The 25,314-nt window shown below is 44.9% G+C and overlaps 1 protein-coding gene across 1 annotated transcript in view; it reads right to left on the bottom strand.

Annotated features, from left to right (window-relative positions):
- The window catches only part of LOC112225893 (corticotropin-releasing factor receptor 1-like), a 162,467-nt gene that overhangs the window by 61,692 nt on the left and 75,461 nt on the right, over positions 1 to 25,314 (bottom strand). Inside the window, exons 4-5 of the mRNA XM_024390012.2 lie at positions 17,099 to 17,218; positions 3,491 to 3,573 (exon numbers count right to left, since the gene is read on the bottom strand). Coding sequence (XP_024245780.1) covers positions 3,491 to 3,573; positions 17,099 to 17,218 — 203 coding nt within the window. The remainder of the gene's footprint in view (positions 1 to 3,490; positions 3,574 to 17,098; positions 17,219 to 25,314) is intronic.

The raw sequence follows: 25,314 nt of genomic DNA, 5'->3' as shown, positions 1-25,314 counted from the left end.
CAGTTGGTCAGGATAACGTCTATGAGGGTACCCTTATTTACAGATTTAGGGTTGTACCTGGTAGGTTCCTTGATGATTTGTGTGAGATTGAGGGCATCTAGTTTAGATTGTAGGACTGCCGGGGTGTTAAGCATATCCCAGTTTAGGTCACCTAACAGAACAAACTCTGAAGCTAGATGGGGGGCGATCAATTCACAAATGGTGTCCAGGGCACAGCTGGGAGCTGAGGGGGGTCGGTAGCAGGCGGCAACAGTGAGAGATTCATTTTTAAAATTAGAAGTTCGAACTGTTTGGGAAAGTATAACATTACTTTGCAGGCTATCTCTGCAGTAGATTGCAACTCCTCCCCCTTTGGCAGTTCTATCTTGACGGAAAATGTTATAGTTGGGTCTGGAAATCTCAGAATTTTTGGTGGCCTTCCTAAGCCAGGATTCAGACATGGCAAGGACATCAGGGTTGGCAGTGTGTGCTAAAGCAGTGAGTAAAACAAACTTAGGGAGGAGGCTTCTGATGTTGACATGCATGAAAACAAAGGCTTTTTCGATCACAGAAGTCAACAAATGAGGGTGCCTGGGGACATGCAGGGCCTGGGTTTACCTCCACATCACCCGTGGAACAGAGGAGGAGTAGGATGAGGGTGCGGCTAAAGGCTATCAAAACTGGTCGCCTAGAGCGTTGTGGACAATGAATAAAAGGAGCAGATTTCTGGGCGTGGTAGAGTATATTCAGGGCATAATGCGCAGACAGGGGTATGGTGGGGTGCGGGTACAGCGGAGGTAAGCCCAGGCACTGGGTGATGATAAGAGAGGTTGTATCTCAGGACATGCTGGTTGTAATGGGTGAGGTCACCGCATGTGTGGAAGGTGGGACAAAGGAGGTATCAGAGGTATGAAGAGTGGAACTAGGGGCTCCATTGTAAACTAAAACAATGATAACTAACCTGAACAACAGTATACAAGGCATATTGACATTTGAGAGAGACATACAGCGAGACATAAAGTAATCGCAGGTGTTGATTGGGAGAGCTAGCTAAAACAACAGGTGAAACAACAACAGCTAATCAGCTAACACAACAACAGCAGGTAAAATGGCGATGACTAGGCAGAGAGGGTCGGATTAACTACACACAGAGCCTGAGTTCACGGCTGGGGCCGACAGATAAAGAATGGAGTACCGTGATTAATGGACAGTCCAGCAGGCATCAGCTATGTAGCCAAGTGATCATAGTGTCCAGGGGACAGCAGTAGATGGAACAGGGAAGCTGCCACTACGCTAGCGACACAGCGTTTAAAGTTAGTACCCCGGGGCTAGTAAGAGCGTCTGCTCCGACGGAGGCCGATTGAAGGCACAGCGGATGGAGTATTCGTCGGCAGACCAGTCGTGGTGGTGCGGCGGGGCGCCGTGTCGACAGAGAATCCAAGCCAGATGGGGAAAGAAGTATTGAAGAATTTAGTTTGCTAGCCGGGAGATGCGCCTGGCTCACGGCTAACTGGTGCTAGCTTCGTGGCAGTGGCGTTAACCATCATAGCTATTCGGTAGCAGCGGTGATCCGGTGCCAAGGTCCAGAGTTTACAGCAAGGATCTGGTGGAGTATTGGGCTCTAGCCGTGTATGAGTGGGGTTCGGGTGAACAGCTGAGAAGGCCGGGAGGTGGGCCTCAGGGATAGCTTCGGTACTGGTACTGAGTGCAAGCAAGCTGTGAGCTAGCTAGCTGCAAAGATCAGAAGTAGTGGTCCAGGGATTACGGCAGGAATCCGGCGTTGTTGTGGAGAGGCAGTCCGATACAGGTAGCTTGTAGCTAATGAGCTGATTAGCTTCTGGAGGTTCTTGAATGTGTTCTAAAATTGAAAATAATAGCGATTCCGTATCACATTGGGTGAGGCAGGTTACCGGAAGGTATAATCGAATAAAAAATCGAAAAGAGATTGAAAATAAATTGAAATATATATACAAAAAATACAAAAAATACAAAAGTACATGAGAGGACAAACAAACACGTCTTCACTGCTACGCCATCTTGGATACAGTTAACTCTGTATGCCCTAAAGGATTCACTTGTGACGGCTTAGTCATCCAGCATCAACAGGATGCTCATTGACAACGAAAAGCAAATTGGAGAGATGAAGCTTGAGACATCATCAGTCCTGGAATTTTGTTAAGAGAATGTGTGCTGGAAGGGCACATGGTGGTGCTGGTTTGATTTCTGTTGTACCACAGAATGTTTCTATTGGCAGCTGTAGCCTCAAGATTAGAGAAGAGGGCCAGTAGCCTGAGGGTAGCCACTCGCTTCGAATACCAGGACCGACGTGAAAAAAATCTGGTGTGATGTGAGCTGATACCGGAGGGTTGCTTGTGTCAGTATCGCAGGTGCTACTGCCGTTGTGCCCTTGAGCAAGGTACTTTTTTTATATTTTTTTATGAAAATTACATGTTATAGAAGGGGTCCAGACACCTTTTTTTTGTGATTTCACTTGTTTATGAGAAACTTACCCCAAACAACAAATCAATTCCTTATCCTCGTTGTGTAGTATGGGGCCCCTGAAAAAAAACATGAACAAACTCTCCCAAAACGTCCTTTTAGAAAAGTAACATCTTTCAGTATAGTGATGCAGATGTTTAGATGTTGTACACATGAAATTGTGTCATTCTGAACATTACCGCAACGTTATATTCCCTTTTGTGCAACTCGAGCTGTTTACCTTAACTAGCTGTTCTATTATCTGTGCAGCTTGCTACTACACGTAACTGTATAACTGTATAATAAAATAAACATAAAGTGTCTTAATAGGGCATTAGGCCACCAAGAGCTGCCAGAACAGCTTCAATGCGCCTTGGCATAGATTCCACAAGAGTCTGGAACTTCCTGTATTGTAGCACCTGCTTTCAATATACTTTTGTACCCCTCATTTACTCAAGTGTTTCCTTTATTTTGGCTGTTACTTGTAGAATGGATGGAGAGGAATCGCTCGAGTTGCAGTAAAAGGGAATATAACGTTGTCAATAAAGTTTGGAATTAAACCATTTTGTGTGTCCAACATCTTAATGACCTGCGTCACAATATTGAGAACTGTTTTTGGAGCCTTTGCTCATGTATTTTCTGGGACGCCAGACTACACAACGAGTGTGAGGAAGTGATTTGCTGTTTGAGGTAAGTTTCTCAAAAACAAGTGAAATCACAGAAAAGGTGCCATTTACATAATAAAATGAGATGTGGTTGTAAAAATGAAAAGTTGGTTAAAAAACTCCTACAATGCTTTAGGGGGGCTGCTCTGTGTCTGACCCTATCAAGCCAATCGTGTGTGTTTCGGTTTGAGGGATACTGCAAATTTCTCTGCAAATAGATAGTAAATATATTTTCAGCAGTGCTTGTATCCTTAGAAGAAGAATGCAAGAATATATTTTACTATTCATTGTAGAGAAATTCTCAGTATTCTCAGAGTTAAACAGTTAACTTTCCAAACACCAATAACCATGCTACATACAGTACATACCTCATTGAGAATCTCTTGACACTGGGTGTAGTTGCCTTTCACGGCCCAAGACCCGTTGGAAAGGCATTCTCTATACACATTGTCTGCGGAAATAAAGGATTGAAAACCATGTTATAAAATAAGCAAACATGCACCATTTCTCCTTTCATACAAGCGGATTAAATAAACCGCAGCCTTAAACTCAGATTCTGCAAAAACCACACAGGGCGGTTGTAATTTATGCAGCTTAGAGTGCTGATAGCCCCAGATACACACGATCCAATCTTTGACAATGTTGCACGCCATTCTCTAAATAATAAAAAAGTAAACACCCACGACTGAGAGGTGTCTTTACTTGATGTCAGGTGTACATGCTACATGCACACAGTGGAGGTAACGTGACTCCAGAAGTAAGCAAGAGACAAACAGAGAAGCAAAGGCACAGACTTCTAAAAGACTCTCTGCTGTGTTCACAAGGTTGCGACGGAGTAAGCGACAGAGTGTTGGAGACAGCCGAAAACACATCAAAAGCAGTCAGATCTTAAGCTAACCTAAAAATAAAGACTGTCAGCTACGCTCTACTAACACCTAATGAACCATCGTAATATTACCTGACAAAGTGCAAGAAAGGAAGCATCATGTTGTTACCCCATGACAGGTCTAATTGGTTGTTCTTAAGTTGATTGACACAGAGTAGGTGGCATGCCATGCTCTCAATATGTTACATTATGTTACATCACATGAATCCTACAGACAAAACACAAAACATATCAAACGTAAGCACGACCTAAGGCCATACAATTTTGTATACTTCCTGCTATGCTCTCAAGATGGAGATCTGTACAAACACGAAGTAATGGGATAAAAACATTTTTTTTGATAGACTTAGATGAACCATTATAAAAAGTTTGGAAAAGGTATGAAATCAATAACTATAATTGAACGAGAGAAGTGTGATGCCAGGATATCTCAACAATAACACTCTTGACGTGGTATACACCCCCCCGCCGCCCCAAAATAATAAATATTTGAGATTATCGTTGTTTTTTTGCTGTAAGGGTTCTGTATTACAGTAGTTATTTCCAACCATTATGTAGGCTACATATACTGACCTGTTCTTGATCTGTGGGAGTTGGTTTTGGAATACAAACACTAGTTAACACACTCTCTCATGCATTTATTGATCATTGACATCAACATTTTAACTTTCATAGCCTGTATCACTGAACACCGTCGGGACTAACCTATACATCTGTCCTACAGATTAGTTCTTTCTGGCTACCATTATACCATGACTGTCTGCCAAGAGCACCACAATAGATGGTTGGCAGTATACATGATGTAATTAAGCATACACAACACGGTTCGATCTTTGAACTGGGTTGGAGGTTGGGTTGTACTGAACATATGGCATACAGTACATACATGAAAGAGAATGAGACAGTACACACACACACACACACACACACACACACCCTGCAGAAAGCAAAGGATGGATTGTCTTCTGAAACAAACCGCTGACAATACATTTCTGCTCACCTGCTCTGGACCTTCCAGAATGATATCATTCTTCCACCTGAATCAGCCCTATTGTGGGGTTCTGTTGTAGGGGGAATTGGGGAAGGCCTCAAGTCAATATCTTTAAGGCTGAGTAGGTATTATCAGTGGGATTCAATCATTCCCACTGCAGCTGAGAGTAGCTGGCCCTGCACCAAGCAAGGTCCTCTTCCTCACTCTACCCTGAACTTTGAGCTATAGTACACTTTCTCTGAAGGTTTAAGAATGCCATACTGCTGTTCCTGGGAATAAGCTTTCTTGGAAAGATTGAGGAAATAGCATTGAACTGAGAGGAGAAGATTACATGTTTGTCATGGATGAAAAGATCCACAAAAACGATAGTTTACATCTTTTTGACTTTGAAAATCAGTCATGGTGACCTTTTTCTAAGCCTTCTGAATAGTTTCTCTTTCTTTTAGCTTTGTTTGAAAATGAGGTCGCTATGATGTCCAGTATCACGCCAATGTGACAAGGAACTCAGGCTAACTCACGCACAGCAACGTCCCTACGGCTAATCATTTACACCCTTCTGTCACTGTATCGATCGTAAACAACTAATATCACAAATAAAGCTCCCAATAGAATGCTGAGTTTTGGTGGAGTGGGAACACTCCAATTTCAGGAGTAGACGTTTTCTCCAGAGACAGGGATCCCAGGTCCAGAACTTCCTTCCTCAAGATGGAGTCTAGAAGGTTCAGTAAATTCCAAGTCTGGAATTTCTAATCTTCACATCCTCCCTCATCTGTCGCCACCTCTCCTTTCAACCGTCTGGATAAATATAAAAATGGAGAATGGAATTCCATTAGTTAAAGTAGAGCTCCAGCTGAGAGCTAGACTTAAATTGGAAAGGAAAGAGAGGGAAGGATTTAAAGTCTGCATCTGCATTCTGCATTTTCCCGACAGAGTCAATATCTACCCTGAAGAAGAGGCTCCCATGTTCCCCCTCCTGACTATAATTTAAACAGTGTAAAGGCCAGCGCAAAATCCAAACTTCAACTCTTGCCAAGGAAACCACCTTGTGATGCTCCGGCACTCATTTTCAATACACAGTAATTCCAAAGATCATTCATTCTTAAACTCCAATTATCAACACCTACAGCTGACACATTGCCATTTAATGACGTTGGAGTGCCTGTGCTTTGATACAGTTTCAATTCTTATTCAGTGTGATCTCATTCCCTCTTTCCCTCCTCCCGACCGCCACGGCGACCCCCGTTGGTATTGGATGACTCACTCTATTAACGCAGCCGACCTTCTAAGCTATAATTAATCGAAATCTAGCTGAATCCCATGTAAGCCCCCGCCAGAAGCTTAACATTCTCTCTCGCCCCCTCAAACGGGATGGGTATGTTGTGTTCCGGCACGTCTTAAGTGGGCTTAATCAACGAGCTGCCAGGCTATGTAGTAAGCATGGCAACGCAGAATAGCGAATGCTGTTTACCATTCGTTGTGGAACAATCTTTGTTACAGGGGAGAATATATCTGGTGAATACGAATGGGGTTCAATCTTCACTGTCTGAAGAGCTCTAGGAACTCTAAGAAGAAAGTGGGAAGCCCAGTTAAAAAGTGGACTGAACTGAACTGAACACCTACAATCAGTAAACCCAGCTACAAAGGAGATATATGTGAAGAAGGATCAGGAGTGGGGACCCAATTGAACGGTATAATTCCAGACTCGATCTAGGGGTGTGAAACACTAATATAAGGGATGAAACATCTAAAGCGGTGTGTAACGATAATACCAATGTAACCTATCTGGGAAGACAATCACTGTTCTGAAATGATGTTACAGCACCATGTACAGTGCCTTGCGAAAGTATTCGGCCCCCTTGAACTTTGCGACCTTTTGCCACATTTCAGGCTTCAAACATAAAGATATAAAACTGTATTTTTTTGTGAAGAATCAACAAGTGGGACACAATCATGAAGTGGAACGACATTTATTGGATATTTCAAACTTTTTTAACAAATCAAAAACTGAAGAATTGGGCGTGCAAAATTATTCAGTCCCCTTAAGTTAATACTTTGTAGCGCCACCTTCTGCTGCGATTACAGCTGTAAGTCGCTTGGGGTATGTCTCTATCAGTTTTGCACATCGAGAGACTGAAATTTTTCCCATTCCTCCTTGCAAAACAGCTCGAGCTCAGTGAGGTTGGATGGAGAGCATTTGTGAACAGCAGTTTTCAGTTCTTTCCACAGATTCTCGATTGGATTCAGGTCTGGACTTTGACTTGGCCATTCTAACACCTGGATATGTTTATTTTTGAACCATTCCATTATAAATGGTCCTGTATTTGGCTCCATCCATCTCCCCATCAATTTTAACCATCTTCCCTGTCCCTGCTGAAGAAAAGCAGGCCCAAACCATGATGCTGCCACCACCATGTTTGACAGTGGGGATGGTGTGTTCAGAGTGATGAGCTGTGTTGCTTTTACACCAAACATAACGTTTTGCATTGTTGAAATAAAGTTCCATTTTGGTTTCATCTGACCAGAGCACCTTCTTCCACATGTTTGGTGTGTCTCCCAGGTGGCTTGTGGCAAACTTTAAACAACACTTTTTATGGATATCTTTAAGAAATGGCTTTCTTCTTGCCACTCTTCCATAAAGGCCAGATTTGTGCAATATACAACTGATTGTTGTCCTATGGACAGAGTCTCCCACCTCAGCTGTAGATCTCTGCAGTTCATCCAGAGTGATCATGGGCTTCTTGGCTGCATCTCTGATCAGTCTTCTCCTTGTATGAGCTGAAAGTTTAGAGGGACGGCCAGGTCTTGGTAGATTTGCAGTGGTCTGATACTTCCTTCCATTTCAATATTATCGCTTGCACAGTGCTCCTTGGGATGTTTAAAGCTTGGGAAATCTTTTTGTATCCAAATTCGGCTTTAAACTTCTTCACAACAGTATCTCGGACCTGCCTGGTGTGTTCCTTGTTCTTCATGATGCTCTCTGCGCTTTTAACGGACCTCTGAGACTATCACAGTGCAGGTGCATTTATACGGAGACTTGATTACACACAGGTGGATTGTATTTATCATCATTAGTCATTTAGGTCAACATTGGATCATTCAGAGATCCTCACTGAACTTCTGGAGAGAGTTTGCTGCACTGAAAGTAAAGGGGCTGAATAATTTGTTTAAAAAAATTGAAATATCCAATAAATGTCATCCACTTCATGATTGTGTCCCACTTGTTGTTGATTCTTCACAAAAAAATACAGTTTTATATCTTTCATGTTTGAAGCCTGAAATGTGGCAAAAGGTCGCAAAGTTCAAGGGGGCCGAATACTTTCGCAAGGCACTGTATGAAGGAAACGTTCTGCCAAACTTTCTGCCAAAGTTCTTCAGCTTCAGGCTGGCCTGTACCCTTCTATCATCCACGCTTGGGTTATCCATAATGACGAGTACACTGAGCCAAGAGAAAAGCAATTGGAGGGTAGTCAAGGACTTTGGCCATCAGTTGTCTCAGCTCTTCCCTCCCAACTGTTTGTCTGCTAGCAGGTGTAAGCTCCATTGGACACCGTCGGTAATGTGACTAGTACTGTGCTAGTCAATCACTCTAGCTTGGACCAGAGGGACTAAGGAAGGGCCCAAAACAGCTTCTGTAAAGCCTGAGCAGATTGGGGGCAGACAGTGTTTCTGGACAGGATGTAGAGGTGGAATGCAACAGAGCAGTGACTGGAGAGTTGGGCTGAGTCGTTGAGGGGTGGCGGTGGTGGTGTACAAGGTTGGAGAACTGACTCTACTGACTGTGTCGATATAACAAGGGGGAAATACAGACAGAGAGGGTGTGTGTGAGAGAGGAGAGAGACAGAGACAGGCAGACTATAGGCATCGCTGTAGGTCAAATGGACATGTGTTGATGGACATGTTATAGAAGAGACCTGCGAGACTGGGGGGAAGAGAGAGAGTCCAGGAGATGACATCTTTCCACCACTTTCTTTCCAATTTATATCCATCACTCTACTGGAGTCTTGACTTGAATCCTTTCTGGACTATTATTGTCCTTTTCCTCCTAGTCCTCCCTGCTTGGAGGTTGAGGTGATTTAGATCACACATACACAACTCAATGCCTGTTGTAATTGTTCCTGTCACCATTTCCCCTCATTTCCATTTTCTCCCTCTCTTTCCACTCTTTTCTGCCTCTAATGCTACCTATACTTGGTAGTTGTATTGATTAGACATTTAAAAGCCAAGGGCTTCCTTAATTGGTCCTGTCAAACCATGAAAGAGCTCTGTGATCATTCACATGCACACACACACACACACGCGCACACACACGCTCCTGACAAAGTGCTGGGCTGAAGGCAGACCCATGGATCGATTAGTTAATAGAATATGGTGATGTAAATTGGCAGGAGAATGATTCTAAGTAACTAAACATGAATCATCATTTAGTTTAAGTAATTTGTTTCACGATGACACTGATGGGTAATCAAGGCATTTATCAACTTGTAATTACAGTGTTCATGAGCATTGATGAGCATCAATAAATATTGAGTGTGTGGTTACATTTTTGTGGAACTGGAGGTTGATCTTCTTACGTTTCTGCAACAAAGATTGAGATTACTGGTGTGCTTCCAGAACTGCCATGTTGTCACGACTTCCTCCGAAGTCGGTCCCTCTCCTTGTTCGGGCGACGTTCGGTGGTCGACATCACCGGTCTTCTAGCCATCGCCGATCCACCTTTTCATTTTCCATTTGTTTTGTCTTGTCTTCCCACACACCTGATTTCAATTCAATCAATTACATGTTGTGTATTTAACCCTCTGTTCCCCCCCATGTCCTTGTCCGGTATTGTTTGTTGTAAGTGCTTGTTATGTCTGGTGTGCGTCGGGTTTTGTACCCATTTATTGATTGTTCTGTGGGTTTTTATTATTAAACTGCGCAGTTGGAAACACAGTTTTTGCTCTCCTGCGTCTGACTTCTCTGCCGCCAGTACGCACCCCTTACACATGGCTCATTTAAAAACAAACCACCACTAAGCCTTTTTAAACGCACACTCAATTATCAACTTTTTAGCTACAAAACAGCCTGGGACAATTAGTCCACTTTTGAGTTCTGACTAACTTTGATTTTGGGGTGAAATGTCCCTTTTAACAGATGTTTGACACTGTGTAGATAATATTACAAAACAGGACCAGACCATTGCATGTGTCCAGATATCTACCTTTGCTAATCTAATATATCAACTAAAGTGTGGTTTGGGACCATTTAAAATGACAGAGAAGCAGCTCCCAGCAGTTCATCATCGTTCTATTCTTGTCAGGAAATTTCATAAATTCAAATCTGTGTCGGGGGGGGGGAGCCATTTCCACGGAGAACTTCTGGATGAGGAACAGACTGGGATAATTGCTCCATTTTTAGAGATCAAAGTCCTTTCCTTCAAATCAATTGTAATCAATTCTGCTCTGATCATCTGACTATACCACTGGAGGAGCTCGATGGTGTTTGTGCTGGCTTCAGACCAACGTTGATTCCCTCGGGAGATAGTTCATCGTTCTGATAATGCACTGGGAAATTATATCACAAATCGTTTGGAGAAACATTTGTAGACCTCCACAAGTCTGGTTCATCCTTGGGAGCGATTTCCAAACACCTGAAGGTACCACGTTCATCTGTACAAACAATAGTAAGCAAGTATAAACACCATGGGACCACGCAGCCGTCATACCGCTCAGGAAGGAGACGCGTTCTGTCTCCTAGAGAGGAACGTACTTTGATGCAAAAAGTGCAAATCAATCCCAGAACAACAGCAAAGGACCTTGTGAAGATGCTGGAGGAAACAGGTACAAAAGTATCTATATCCACAGTAAACGAGTCCTATATCAACATGACCTGAAAGGCTGCTTAGCAAGGAAGAAGCCACTGCTCCAAAACTGCCATAAAAAAAGCCAGACTACGGTTTGCAACTGTACATGGGGACAAATATCGTACTTTTGGAGAAATGTCCTCTGGTCTGATGAAACAAAAATATAACTGTTTGGCCGTAACGACCATCATTATGTTTGGAGGAAAAAGGAGGAGACTTGCAAGCCGAAGGGCACCATCCCAACTGTGAAGCACTGGGGTGGCAGCATCATGTTGTGGTGGTGCTTTGCTGCAGGAGGGACTGGTGCACTTCTCAAAATAGATGGCTTCATGAGGAATGAAAACTATGTGGATATATTGAAGCAACATCTCAGGACATCAGTGAGGAAGTTCAAGCTTGGTTGCATATGTGTCTTCCAAATGGACAATGACCCCAAGCATACTTCCAAATTTGTGGCAAGGACAACAAAGTCAAGGTATTGGATTGGCCATCACAAAGCCCTGACCTATAGAAAATGTGTGGGCAAAACTGAGAAAGCGTGGGCGAGCAAGGAGGCCTACAAACCTGACTCAGTTACACCAGCTGTCAGGAGAAATGGGCCAGAATTCACACAACTTATTGTGGGAAGCTTGTGGAAGGCTACCCGAAACGCTTGACCCAAGTTAAACAATTTAGAGGCAATGCTACCAAATACTAATTGAGTGTATGTAAACCTCTGACCCACTGGTAATGTGATGAATAAGCTGAAATAAATCATTCTCTCTACTATTATTCTTCAAATTTTACATTCTTAAAATAAAATGGTGATCCTAACTGACAGGGAATTTTTACTAGGATTAAATGTTAGGAATTGTGAAAAACTGAGTTTAAATGTATTTGGCTTAGGTGTATGTAAACTTCCAACTTCAACTATATATATATATATATATATATATATATCTTTTTAAAATATAATTTCTACATAATATGAAGATAATGTTGCTTCCAATGAAACCAGGAATCATATAGCTTTATCATCATTAAAAGAAGCTTCAGTATATTGTAGCCATTACAATTATCTGCTCAATTGATGTAAAATTCCCAATACCTTCAGAGGCCAAAGAATATGTCAGTGCTATAGACAGGTTGGTTGTTTAGCAATACAACCGACGGCTGCAAACTATGGGCAAAACAGACTGTGTTGGCTGAGATTGTTGACAACGTGTAGGCCGAAACTATATTTTGCATCCAAATGTTTATTGAAAACATCAATACGTTTGCACGATGAGCACTTATTGTCTCTTAAGTACGTTGTCACAGTTGTTGGCTAGACAAGACATGACATCAAGAACAAGATAAAACTATCGGAAGTCAGCCATCTACGATACCCCACATGGCAGCTTCATGTCATAGTTGCTAGCTGTCTGACCTTTCAGACATCCAAACATCACACGCCCTTCATCCCCATCGGTGTGCGCACGTCATTTCCGTGATGGTGTCAGCCAGCTCTTCTATAACATCAAGTACGTCTATGCTTGTTTTATGAAAACACTGACAATTAGTTATTCAATTAAAACCCCTTTGGATTGGGTGGGATGACAGAGGAGAGGAAGTACTATCTTCTTGAAAAAGTTCTCTGTCCTAAATGTCAACACAATAAACATGCAGATGTAGCATTAATGTGTTTGGGAGTTATCTTTTCTACAATGAAAGTGAAGGACTAGAGAAATGAAATCACTGAATAGGATATATAGGATACCTCAGATCATGCAATAAATCACATGTCTTAGGTCAGGTTATGACAGATGGATTACCACTTTGCTGTTTCTCATATTGTAATGTAACCTTCTAGATTGGTGTGTTTCTCATATTGTAATGTAACCTTCTAGAGTGGTGTGTTTCTCATATTGTAATGTAACCTTCTAGAGTGGTGTGTTTCTTATATTATAATGTAATCTTCTAGAGTGGTGTGTTTCTCATATTGTAATGTAACCTTCTAGAGTGGTGTGTTTCTCATATTGTAATGTAACCTTCTAGAGTGGTGTGTTTCTTATATTATAATGTAACCTTCTAGAGTGGTGTGTTTCTCATATTGTAATGCAGCCTTCTAGAGTGGTGTGTTTCTTATATTATAATGTAACCTTCTAGAGTGGTGTGTTTCTCATATTGTAATGCAGCCTTCTAGAGTGGTGTGTTTCTCATATTGTAATGCAGCCTTCTAGAGTGGTGTGTTTCTCATATTGTAATGCAGCCTTCTAGAGTGGTGTGTTTCTCATATTGTAATGCAGCCTTCTAGAGTGGTGTGTTTCTCATATTGTAATGCAGCCTTCTAGAGTGGTGTGTTTCTCATATTGTAATGCAGCCTTCTAGAGTGGTGTGTTTCTCATATTGTAATGCAGCCTTCTAGAGTGGTGTGTTTCTCATATTGTAATGTAACCTTCTAGAGTGGTGTTTCTCATATTGTAATGCAACCTTCTAGAGTGGTGTGTTTTTTATATTGTAATGCAGCCTTCTAGAGCGGTGTGTTTTTTATATTGTAATGTAACCTTCTAGAGTGGTGTGTTTCTCATATTGTAATGTAACCTTCTAGAGTGGTTTGTTTCTCATATTGTAATGTAACCTTCTAGAGTGGTGTTTCTCATATTATAATGTAACCTTCTAGAGTGGTGTGTTTCTCATATTGTAATGCAGCCTTCTAGAGTGGTGTGTTTCTTATATTGTAATGTAACCTTCTAGAGTGGTGTGTTTGTCATATTATAATGTAATCTTTTAGAGTGGTGTGTTTCTCATATTGTAATGCAGCCTTCTAGAGTGGTGTGTTTCTCATATTGTAATGCAGCCTTCTAGAGTGGTGTGTTTCTTATATTGTAATGTAACCTTCTAGAGTGGTGTGTTTCTCATATTATAATGTAATCTTCTAAAGTGGTGTGTTTCTCAAAATGTAATGTAATCTTCTAGAGTGGTGTGTTTCTCATATTGTAATGTAGCCTTCTAGAGTGGTGTATTAAATAGTTAACATGGCTTTTTCGTCCATTTCCTAGGGCCTAAGAGGACAGAGCAACAGTAATTGGTCCTATAGTGGTACTGCGGGTAGTTTTGTGTGGCCTCCACTTTGCCATCGTCACTCGTCTTTAATGGTTAGTGACTAATTGCTAGAGGGAATATCACATACACATGCCTAAGTACTTACTCCAGCAATTAAAAAATCATCAACATGTTTTATCTACAGAATCAGAAGACTTTCATTTATTTAATGGGTGCTCCCACACAACACTAGTATTCATTTCACTCTACTGATCATTTTCAGAGAAGCACACATTGACCCTCTGAGAAAAGGAGGATAAGCTTGTTTCTGATAGTGATTGTTGATTATTGTTGGAATGGGAGCTACGTGAAAAAAAATCATTGACAGTCCTCTTTCAAACTAGCATCAGCTACTTAAACTATCCACATTGATGTCTCAAGAGTTTACTAAATCTTACTTCGTAAATGAATAAAACAGATTTTGGTGTTGGTGAGAGAGCGAGCGAGAGAGAGGGAGAGAGAGAGACCATCATAGCTCTCACAGAAAGTAACACGTTGGTCTTAATTGGTTTCATCCTGTGCTGTGTGGGGTTGTGTGTGGAAGCCAACTGGTTCTCTGAGCCCTGAGATTGAAGCTTGAAGTTCACAAGCTTTTTGGGAGGGCTCCCACAATATTTTTTAGAGAGAGAGAGAGGTATCTGTTACTGCAGTTTCCGTTTACTTCTTAAGTGTGTTTCTCCCCGAAAACGGATGATGACGGGGGAAATTGGTGAACAGTCCGCTTTAGTAACCAACTGAACACGAGAGCTCAAACCTTTACAGGATCCGTCATAAAATATCCCATGGCCAACAGCCCGAATCATATTGAATTGAATATAGGCATTAATATTCATGGCTCATCTTTCTATTGCATTTGTTTCTGTACCGCTTTGATGCCTCGACAATATTCAGATAACAATCTGTGAAGGTGTGGCCTGAAAGTAGGACTAAAGGATATTCAGAACTCTGGCTGTTTTTTTTTCCAGTCAGTCCTCCTCTTATCCCCTACATACTGAAAGAAACACAACCAGAGGCGGATATATATATTTTGCTAAAAGGTGGAGCATAGGCATACATAATGTACCCCCTTCTGTTTGTCGAGCCCATGACTACATCACTAACTGGTTTTAATTTTTTTTTAAAAAACACTACCAATTCCCTCTGGGTGAATTCAAAACAGAAAATAGTCCTTTGGGGAGAAATATGATACAAAAAAGGACAAACAAAATACAACGGCACTGCACCACTATCCTGGTGGTCGTCGATCATTTCTCAAAGGGAGCCCATTTCATCGCTTTACCCAAGTTCACCTCAGCGAAGGAGACCACTGATCTCGTGATTACCCATGTCTTTCAGCTACACAGACTTTCCCAGGAAATTGTCTCAGTTTGTGGGGCCCCAGTTCATTGCACGTTATTGGAAGGCATTTTGCTCCCTATTGGGAGCGCCGGTGAGTCTACTCGGGGTTCCACCTACAGTCTAATGGCCAACCAAGAGCTGGATAAGTTATTCCGCTGTTTCGTCTCCACTCAGGCCAGCAACTGGAGCAAGTTCCTCGTCTGGGTGGAATATGCTCATAACACACTGCCGAACACGTGCACTGGACTATTGAATGTCAGTTTTGGTTCGGGCCTGAGGCACCCTGCAGTACCTGGTGGACTGCGAGGGCTACGGTCCCCAGGAGTGGGCGTGGGTGCCTGCCCACGGGACATCTTGGAACCGGGACTTTTCAGGACTTCAACTGACTCCGTGGTGGTCGCCCTGGCTCCGAGGATGGAGCCGCTACTAGAAGGGAGGGTAATGCAATGGTTCCACCTTTCACAAGAGGGTGGCAGAGACCGTCCTAGAGACATTAATGACAGGTGCGTCCAATTACTCATTATGCTTTCCCTGTTAAAAGAGTTGTTTTCTGGTTTCCTTTGCAGAAGCTTGATTTGTTTAAGCTGTGGATTTGTTTCCTGGGTGAGTTTTCAAGACTTAGTGTTTTTGTTTTTTTTCCAGTGTACTGTAATCCTGCGGCTGTTTCTCAGTAAATAATGTTTATCCTTAACCACTGATTTCTCGTCTGGTCTCTTCTCTGCACCTGGGTCCAACCTCACCAAATCACAATGAAGGTCAGTCAATCCGGAAGATTGCAGTCGCAAAAACCATCAAGCACTATGATGAAACTGTCTTTCATGAGGACCGCCACAGGGAAGAAAGTCCCAGAGTTACCTCTCCTGCAGAGGATATGTTCATTAGAGTTAACTGCACCTCAGAAATTGCAGCCAAAATCAATTCTTCACAAAGTCTTAGTAACAGATACATCTCAACATCAACTGTTCAGAGGAGACTGCGTGAATCAGGCCTTCATGGTCGAATTGCTGCAAAGAAACTACTACTAAAGGACACCAATAAGAAGAGACTTGCTTGGGCCAAGAAACACGAGCAATGGACATTAGACCGGTGGAAATCTGTCCTCCAAATTTGAGAGTTTTTTTGGCTCCAACAGCCATGACTTTGTTAGACGCAGAGTAGGTGAACGGATGACCTCCGCATGTGTGGTTCCCACAGTGAAGCATGGAGGAGGAGGTGTGGGGGTGCTTTGCTGGTAAAACTGTCTTGTAACACTGTCTGTGATTTATTTTCAAATTTAAGCCACAGCCTTCTGCAGCGATACGCCAACCCATCTGGTTTGCGCTTAATGGGACTATCATTTGTTTTTCAACAGGACAATGACCCAACATACCTCCAGGCAGTGTAAGGGCTATTTGACCAAGAAGGAGAGTGCTTCATCAGATGACCTGGCCTCCACAATCACCCGACCTCAACAGAATTGAGATGGTTTGGGATGAGTAGGGCCGCAGAGTGAAAGAAAAGCAGCCAACAAGTGCTCAGTATATGTGGGAACTCCTTCAAGACTGTTGGAAAAGCATTCCATGTGAAACTGGTTGAGAGAATGCCAAGAGTGTGCAAAGTTGTCATCAAGGCAAAGGGTGGCTACTTTAAAGAATCTAAAATCTATTTTGATTTGTTTAACTCTTTTGGTTACTACCTGATTCCATATGTGTTCTTTCATAATTTTAATGACTTCACTATTATTGTGCAATGTTAAAAATAGTCTAAATAAAGAAAACCCCTTGAATGAGTAGGTGTGTCCAAACTTTTGACTGGTAATGTATAACCTTGGATATTGACAGACACACACAAATAAGCATTGTCAATGGGGCTCTACTCACTGGTGGTGTTGTATTTGACGCCATAGAACATCTCTGGACATGGCCGTAACACCCACTCCCCTGCAGTGCTCTTTGGCCAGCAGGTACCGATGGGATCGATGGACATGTTACAGAACAGGCCTGAGCAACAGAGAAAGGAGGGAGGGAGATAGAGAGACAGACACAGAGAAGGGGATCACAAAAGGAATGAAAGGGAGAGAAAGACAAGAGAAAAAACACAGCATTTACAACCAGTGGATTTTTGTCCGTGATTGTGGATGGACAGAGGTTAAAGAGCGTAGTGTCACAGCTGTCTAACAGAGCGAGAATGGTAAATAAAGAACAAGACATGACCACCGTAACCTGCCTAGCAGTGCTTACAGGTAACTGGCCCTGGCGACAGTAGGGTCGACCACACACACATGGTCCCAGAGGTCATTACTATGGCACCAGTCATCAACGGAGCTACAGCCTCAGGGCATGTCCAGCTGTTTTCAATTATAACACCCCCTAACTTTTCTCATGTTTGAACATTGTACATTTTGGAAAGTTGTAACATGTTTACCCATTGCAGTTGACATTTCCATCCCTCTTATATGAAGTTGAGCTAAACAGTAGAAACTCATTGGTATGTTTAGACTACCCCTCAATCTATAAATGCCTAAAATAACACGAATAATGTTGATTGAAAGCTTGTTTACAAATAATTGAAATGTGCAAAGTGCAAACTAGGATTACAGTTACTATGCAGTAATGTACACTACCATTCAAAAGTTTGGGGTCACTTAGAAATGTACTTGCTTTTGAAAGAAAAACACATTTTTTGTCCATTAAATTAACATCAGCTTGATCAGAAATACAGTGTAGACAGTGTTAATGTTGTAAATTACTGTTGTAGCTGGAAACGGCTGATTGGGGTGGCAGGTATCCTAGTGGTTAGAGCGTTGGACCAGTAACCTAAAGGTTGCTAGCTCGAATCCCTGAGCTGACAGAGTAAAGCTCTGTTGTTATTCCCCTGAACAAGGCAGTTAACCTGCTGTTCTTTGGCCATCATTGTAAATAAGAATTTGTTCTTAACTGACTTGCCTGGTTAAATGAAAAAGTATTCATTTTTAATGGAATATCTACATAGGTGTACAGAGGCCCATTATCAGCAACCATCATTCCTGTGTTCCAATGGCAAGTTGTGTTAGCTAATCCAAGTTTATCATTTTAAAAGGCTAATTGATCACTAGAAAATCCTTTTGCAATTATGTTAGCACAGCTGAAAACTGTTGTCTGGTTAAAGAAGAAATAAAACTGGCATTCTTTAGACTAGTTGAGTATCTGGAGCATCAGCATCTGTGGGTTCGATTACAGGCTCAAAATGGCCAGAAACAAAGGACTTTTTTCTGAAACTCGTCAGTCTATTCTTGTTCTGAGAATTGAAGGCTATTCCATGCGAGAAATTGCCAAGAAACTGAAGATCTCATACAATGCTGTGTACTACTCCCTTCACAGAACAGAACTGGCTCTAACCAGGATAGAAAGGGGAGTGGGAGGCCCCGGTACACAACTGAGCAAGAGGATAAGTACATTAGAGTGTCTAGTTTGAGAAACAGACGCCTCGCAAGTCCTCAACTGGCAGCTTCATTAAATAGTACCCGCAAAACACCAGTCTCAATGTCAACAGTGAAGAGGAGAATCCGAGATGGTGGCCTGCTAGATGCTGGCCTGCACTGATGCAGGCAGTTTCTCTATGACAATCTGACATTCTATTACGCACAGACATTATGTGTTAAGCCGGTACATTGGATACATAGTGGGAGGTGAGTGGGTTAGCTTTCTGTTGTATTTAGATCATCCCAGCAATAACCATGCGTACATCTCAGTTCTCTGTCGCCCTTTAGGGTATTTTCCATTTCCATTTTTGGTGATTTAGCATACACTCTTATGCAGAGTGATTTTCAGTTAGGGTTAGGTGACAGTTTTCCCCTGTGATGTTTGTTCATTCCTGCAATGCCTGTGCATAAAGAAGAAAGCATGATAAAATAATCAAATATTTCCGATTCATGGAAAATAAGAAGATGTGATATACACAGAAGAGGTGAGTCACAATCTGCGTGGCTGTCTATGGACCCGTAATCCACTGCGAGCCACTGACGTACTAGCAACATCTGTGTTAACGTGCTAGCGACAACACTCTAGTGGAAAACATGCTTACAGGTAGGAGCAAACCTGTACCTGGGGATAACGGGATTAACACCTCACAGCGACCTTCCATGACGATCATACCAACAACAAAACTACACATGTGGAATAAATGTGACAATAAATGTAAAACTGCAAATTCGATTTTCACACGTGAACAGTTTTCCCTTGTGAAAATGCAATTAAACATATGAGAGGTAGATTTTCACGTGGGAATTTGTCTTACATGTGGAACTGCAAATTTGATTTTCAAATGTGAAAATGCTTCAAACGTGAAACGACATGTGAGATACCATCGCATGTGAAGTGTTCCAAAACTACATGATTTCACATGTGAAAGGATATGTGATCACATGTGAAAATCCACGTGAAACTTGATGTGAACTTTCATTACATGTAAAGTGTTCCAAAAACATGATTTCACATGTGAAATCTCACATGAAATGATGTGGTGTTTCCGTAAAGGGTGATGGATGGATAAATAGATGGGAGTAAGAGAAGGGAACACATAAGCAAAATAGGAGGTGTCTGTCTGGGTACATTTAGCGTTGTCGGACTACATATGCTAGTGATTCGATGAGTCGTAAGGGGAGAGGACATTCCAATGTTTTTTTTCTCCCCAAAGATTTAAAACTTCAGTGAAGACATCCAATCCTCACTATGTAAATGAGAGAGGTAGAGACGCTGGAGGGATTTGAAAATCTAGCACAACCCCAAACACGATTCTGATAAACTAAAACGGGGATAAAACGCAAAGTTGGGAAGCTGCAGGCAGTTTAAAACTAATTAGAGCACGTCAGATTGGAGGAGGCAAGCAGGCAGCCCTCATATAGCTGATAACATTACTCCGGGCTGTGGGAGAAAAATGTGTTACTTATTAATCAAACAAAGGGGACTGTAATTTGTCCTGCACAATTTTTACAACTGCAGGCAGCTATGCATCATGGGCTTCCAAAGAAAAGCCCCTGATGCATAGCGATTGGCTTAGAGAAAATCCTCCCCTTAATTTCACGGAGGGGGGTCAAATGTTTTGTAGCGACCAGCACAGGCTGTGTGTATAATGTGTATTGCTATTAGTTGGTCGTGTTGTACTTACCTGTACCCAGGGTCCAACATGCCAATCAACCTGCTATCTGCCAATCACAGGAATGCCTGAAATGTTCTGATGCCGGGCATCCTGGTGGATGGTGTAGTGGAGTGTTTGGATGGGGGGGTTAGCAAGGGGATGGAGCATTGCAAGTTAAGACCATGTTTAGACATTGTTCTCTCTCTTACGTCTGGTCTTCACAAGAGAATGTCACGGTTGTTTTATAGGGTAGCTTTAATTTATTTGGCGTGGGCTATGGCCAAACAGTAACCGTAAATTCGTAATCTCAATCCTCGGACTGGACAAATGTTCATGTATGATCTAGCCAGGTCATTACATTGGTGTCAGAAGTAAAAACGGAGATAAGAGTTAGCCACCTAGCTAGCTGACTACCGTAGCTAGCTAACGTACGTGACATCGGGGTTTGAAAATGCTTTGAGGGATTCCGAAAGTGAAGGGGGAGGTAGGGGACGACTATGGCCAAGGAGGTGCATGTGCATGGACGTCGGGGGATCTGGCTGAGGAGATCACCAGGGCATCGGAGTGCAGAGGCCGCTTGAGGGAGACCGCTAGAATGATGTCGGCTGAAGCGGGCATGAGCACTTCGTCGACTGTGCTTCGTGAGGATTCTGGTGGGCGGACCGAAGGGGTGACACCGACGCTGCGGCAAGAGGAATCGGGGGCTCAGGATGTAAACAAACATGGCGGCACCCAGTTCCCGGCTGCGTCCGAATCTGTTAAGACCCAGAAGTATTCCGGTGAGGCGGATTGGGAAGCTTTTCATGCTCAGTTTGAACTGTTAACTCATTTAGGGGGTGGTTGAATGAAGAAAGGGCACTGCAGTTGGCTTTATGCCTGACGGATGAAGCTCTGTCCTGTTTGATATTGATTTGCCCCGAGGACAGACGTGATTATGGGGCTTTACTGGGAGCACTGAGGAGGCGCATTGGACAGTGTGTACAGCCCGGGCTACTGCGCTCAGAGCTGTGTAATAGACACAGGAAGCCTGGAGAGACACTAAGGGTGCTAGCTAATGACATTGAGAGCCTCTCTCGGTGGGCATATGCTCACATGCCCCAACTCCATGCAGAGAGAGCTAGCACAGGACCAGTTCATCCAGGCGCTTTCTCCTACAGAGCTGCACATACAGACCCAGCTGGCTCATCCTGAGTCATTGCAGATGGAGATGGCTTTGGAGAGGGAGCTTGTGTGGGCTGGGGCTTCAGCTGTGGCTTTGGTGGGGGTGCAGGGAGACAGACCCACTGTGCGGGCTGCGGGGCAGAGCAGTCCAGAGCCGGAATAGCCTGCATGGGTGGCTGTAATGACTGAACTCATTCATGCTGTGTCGCCACAGGCGGCACGAAACACACGCCCTGGTCCCAGGGTCTGCTGGGGTTGTGGCCAGCCAGGCCATCTACGCTGGATTTCCCCATGTCCCCCAGAGCTCAGGGAAACGACTCAGGGTCTTCATAGACCGGGTAGTGCAGACCCCTGGCTTGCTTTCCCAACCACCACCATCTTCAGGAGGATCCCACCAACACAGATGGGGGAGCAAGGATCCAAGTCCCCCAGAAGCAGACGAGGGCAAGCGGATGGAGCCTGTTGTTGTGGTTGGCCGGACCTGTGTTAGGGACTTTTATCATGTCCCTGTCACTGTGGAGGGGGTGCCCTGCTCTGTCCTGGTGGACACTGGGTCCATAGTAACCCTGGTGAGGCCGTATAGTGTGCAAGGTTGGATTCAGATTGAGCCAACAACTTTGCAGCTCCACACAGTCACAGGTGAGCTGGCACACATGAAAGGGAAGGAATAATGCCCTGACAGTAGGGGGCAGGACTATGAGTCATCCTGTGTGGGTGGCGGTTGTGCAGGGACCTTGTATCTCAGGAGACCTAAATGGAGGCACACTGGGCAGTCACCATGGCTCCCCCTAATGTCACATTCACACAACTCAACAACCCCTTTACTACAACAGTTAAAGCAACAGAGACTCATGGCTGCCCCCCCCTCCCAACATCTGTGTGTGACTTTTCTCCAGCCCCACTGTCACCTGCGGCTGTGTGTTACATTCCCCCAGCTACCTCCATGACACATCCCTCCATGAGCCCGGGCCACGCCCCCCAGCCCCCCAGATGGGAGAGGAGAGGACACTGTTTGCAGTGAGGGAGATATGGGTGAGGAACTGTGTTGGTCTTGACCCCGAGCAACAGTTGTAGCAGTTACTGTTTGAATTCAGAGACAGTTTTGCGCTGAGTGAGGAAGAAGTGGGTCAGACTCATCTGGTGCAGCAAGAGATCGACACAGGTGATGCTTGGCCCATCAAGATGTGTCCCCGCCGTATCCCGCTGCCACACCAGGAGGCGAGATGCAGCGGGCAGACTTCATCGAGCCCTTAGACAGCCCTTGGGCGGCGCCAGTCGTCATGGTTCCTAAGAAGGGGTGCAAGCCCCATACCACGTATCAATGAGTCGCTGGACCTGGTTAGGGGGTCCTCCTGGTTCTCCTCAATAGACCTCTGCAGTGGCTACTGGCAGGTACCCCTCTCCCCAGAGGCCAGAGCCAAAACTGCATTCTCCACTAACAGAGGACACTGGCAGTTCAAGGTCCTGTGCTTCTTCCTGTGCAACGCTCCAGCTACTTTTGAGCGTTTGATGAACAGCGTGCTGGATGGAATCCCCCGACAGCAGTGTCTGGTATAACTCGACGACATTCTCGCACATGGCAGCTCCTTCCAATCAGCCCTAGGGGTGCTACGACGTGTACTGCAGAGGGTGGCTGCCACAGGCCTGAAGCTCCACCCCAAGAGGTGCCACTTCATCAGGAGATAGGTGTCCTTCTTGTGCCACCGAGTGGGGAAGGAGGGTATCAGCACCATGGAGGACATGGTGGGGGCTGTCCGAGACTGGCCCACCCCCACCGACCAGCATCAGCTGAAGAGCTTCCTGGGCCTGGCCTCGGGAGGTTTGTACGGGGCTTCTCAAGCGTTGCTGCTTCCTGAACCGCCTGCTACCGAATAACAAGGCCTTCACTTGGACAGTGGTGTGTGAGGAGGCCTTCAATGCTGGTTGGGGGAGATTTAGCCATACGACTTCACAGTGGTGCACAGTGCAAGGGCATGCCACTCCAACCCCATGTCTCATCAGCCCTTTATTGCAGACGGAGCCAACCACTGTGAGCGGAGAGAGGGCCGTGACAGAGAGCTGTGTGCAGGGAAGGGGGTCTGTGCCACAGTGTGTCGGGCGAATGAGCCTGTCTGCTGTGAGTTGCAGAGTGTCGATGTGGCTGAATGGGGACGGAAGCAGGGACGGGACACAGACCTACAGTCGGTGCTACAGTGGGTAAAGGCACAGCTAAGGCCACCATGGGAAAAGGTGGCAGAGCTCTCACTCGCGACCAAAGGGTTGTGGTCAAAGTTTGAGAGACTGCGGCTGGCAAAGGAGTTGGAAGGAGTCAGCTACGTGAGAGGAGAGGTGGCAGGTGGTGGTCCCAAAAGCATTGCGGGAGGCTCCAGAGCACTCATGGGGGGGGGGGACTGGACACTTTGGGGTCACATAAACACTCCACTGCCTTCGTCAGAGCTTTTACTGGGGGCAGCACAAGAGGGACGTGGAGGACTTTTGCAGCTGCTGTGACAACTGCACAGTAAGACAGGGCCCTCCAGGCCGCTCTCACCCAACAGATCCCAGTTTGGGCTCCCATGGAGAGGGTGGGAGTTGATGTAGTTGGGCCATTCCCCACCACAGACAGTGGAAACCGCTGGGTGTTCACGGCCATGAACTATTTCACAAAATGGCCCGGAGCCTATGCTCTGCCTGACCAGGAGGCAGAAACCATTGTTGACGCCCTGACAGCGGGGATGTTCAGCTGGTTTTGAGCTGCGGAGTCCATCCACAGCGACCAAGGCAGAAACTTTGAGTCACCATGTGTGAGAGGCTGGGTATGCACAAGAACCGCACTACTCCTCTCCATCCTTAAAGTGATGGCCTTGTGGAACGCTTCAACAAAACTCTTGGACAGCAACTGGCCATCATCAGTGCCAAACACCAGCGTGACTGGGACAAGCACCTGCCTATGGTCCTCATGGCATGCCGCTCCACTGTCCAAGACTCCACCTCCTGCACGCCTGCCCTCCTCATGCTTGGGAGAGAGATCCACACCCCTGCAGAGATGGCGTTTGGTTGGCCCCTGGATGGCCTTGCTGTTCCCCCGGGCCGGAGTATGCCCGGAGACTCCAGGACTGCCTGGATACAGCCCACACCTTCACCAGGTGTGAGGCAGAAGAGGAACTATGACGTGCACAACCGGGGAAGGCACTTTGTGGCTGTGGAGCTGGTCTAGGTCTACAGCCCCTTAAGAAAGAAAGACAGAAGCCCCAAGTTGGACAGCCACTGGGTGGGGCCCTGCAGTGTCCTGGAGAGGGTATGGGAGGTTGTTTACCGGGTGCAGCGTACTCCCAGGGGGAGAAAGGTGGCACTGCACCGGGACAGGTTAGCCCCGTACAGAGGGGCCTCTTCTCCCCAGACCCCAGGGACCCCCACAATTCCCCTCTCTGGCAATGACATTCTCCAGGCACCCACCCCCAGATGCTGCAGACAAGGCTCCAGACAGCCCACTCCCCCAGTCTCCCCCCCCTGTGTCACCGCGTGGTTCCACGGACTATATTCTCCGTTCCCACATCCTTGTCCCCCATTTCCCCTGGGCCCAGGGTCAGCCCCCTGCCACAGACTGAGCCCCTTGTTTCACATCTGGGCACTCTGTGACCATCACGGCCACGCAGGCAAAGGAGACCTCAGAGTTCGTTCAGAAACTCTGTTTGTTCCCTGGGGCAAGGGACTTTGTGGTGGGGGGGGGGGGGCTGTGTAGTGACCTGCACAGACAGCTGTGTGTTATGTCTTATGCTATTAGTAGGTTGTGTTGTACTTAGCAGTACTCAGTGTTCGCGGGGTCTGACATGCCAATCAA

Source organism: Oncorhynchus tshawytscha, linkage group LG27, assembly GCF_018296145.1.
Source record: "Oncorhynchus tshawytscha isolate Ot180627B linkage group LG27, Otsh_v2.0, whole genome shotgun sequence".
NCBI classification, from domain to species: domain Eukaryota; kingdom Metazoa; phylum Chordata; class Actinopteri; order Salmoniformes; family Salmonidae; genus Oncorhynchus; species Oncorhynchus tshawytscha.
This window is presented reverse-complemented; position numbering and strand designations above follow the sequence as displayed.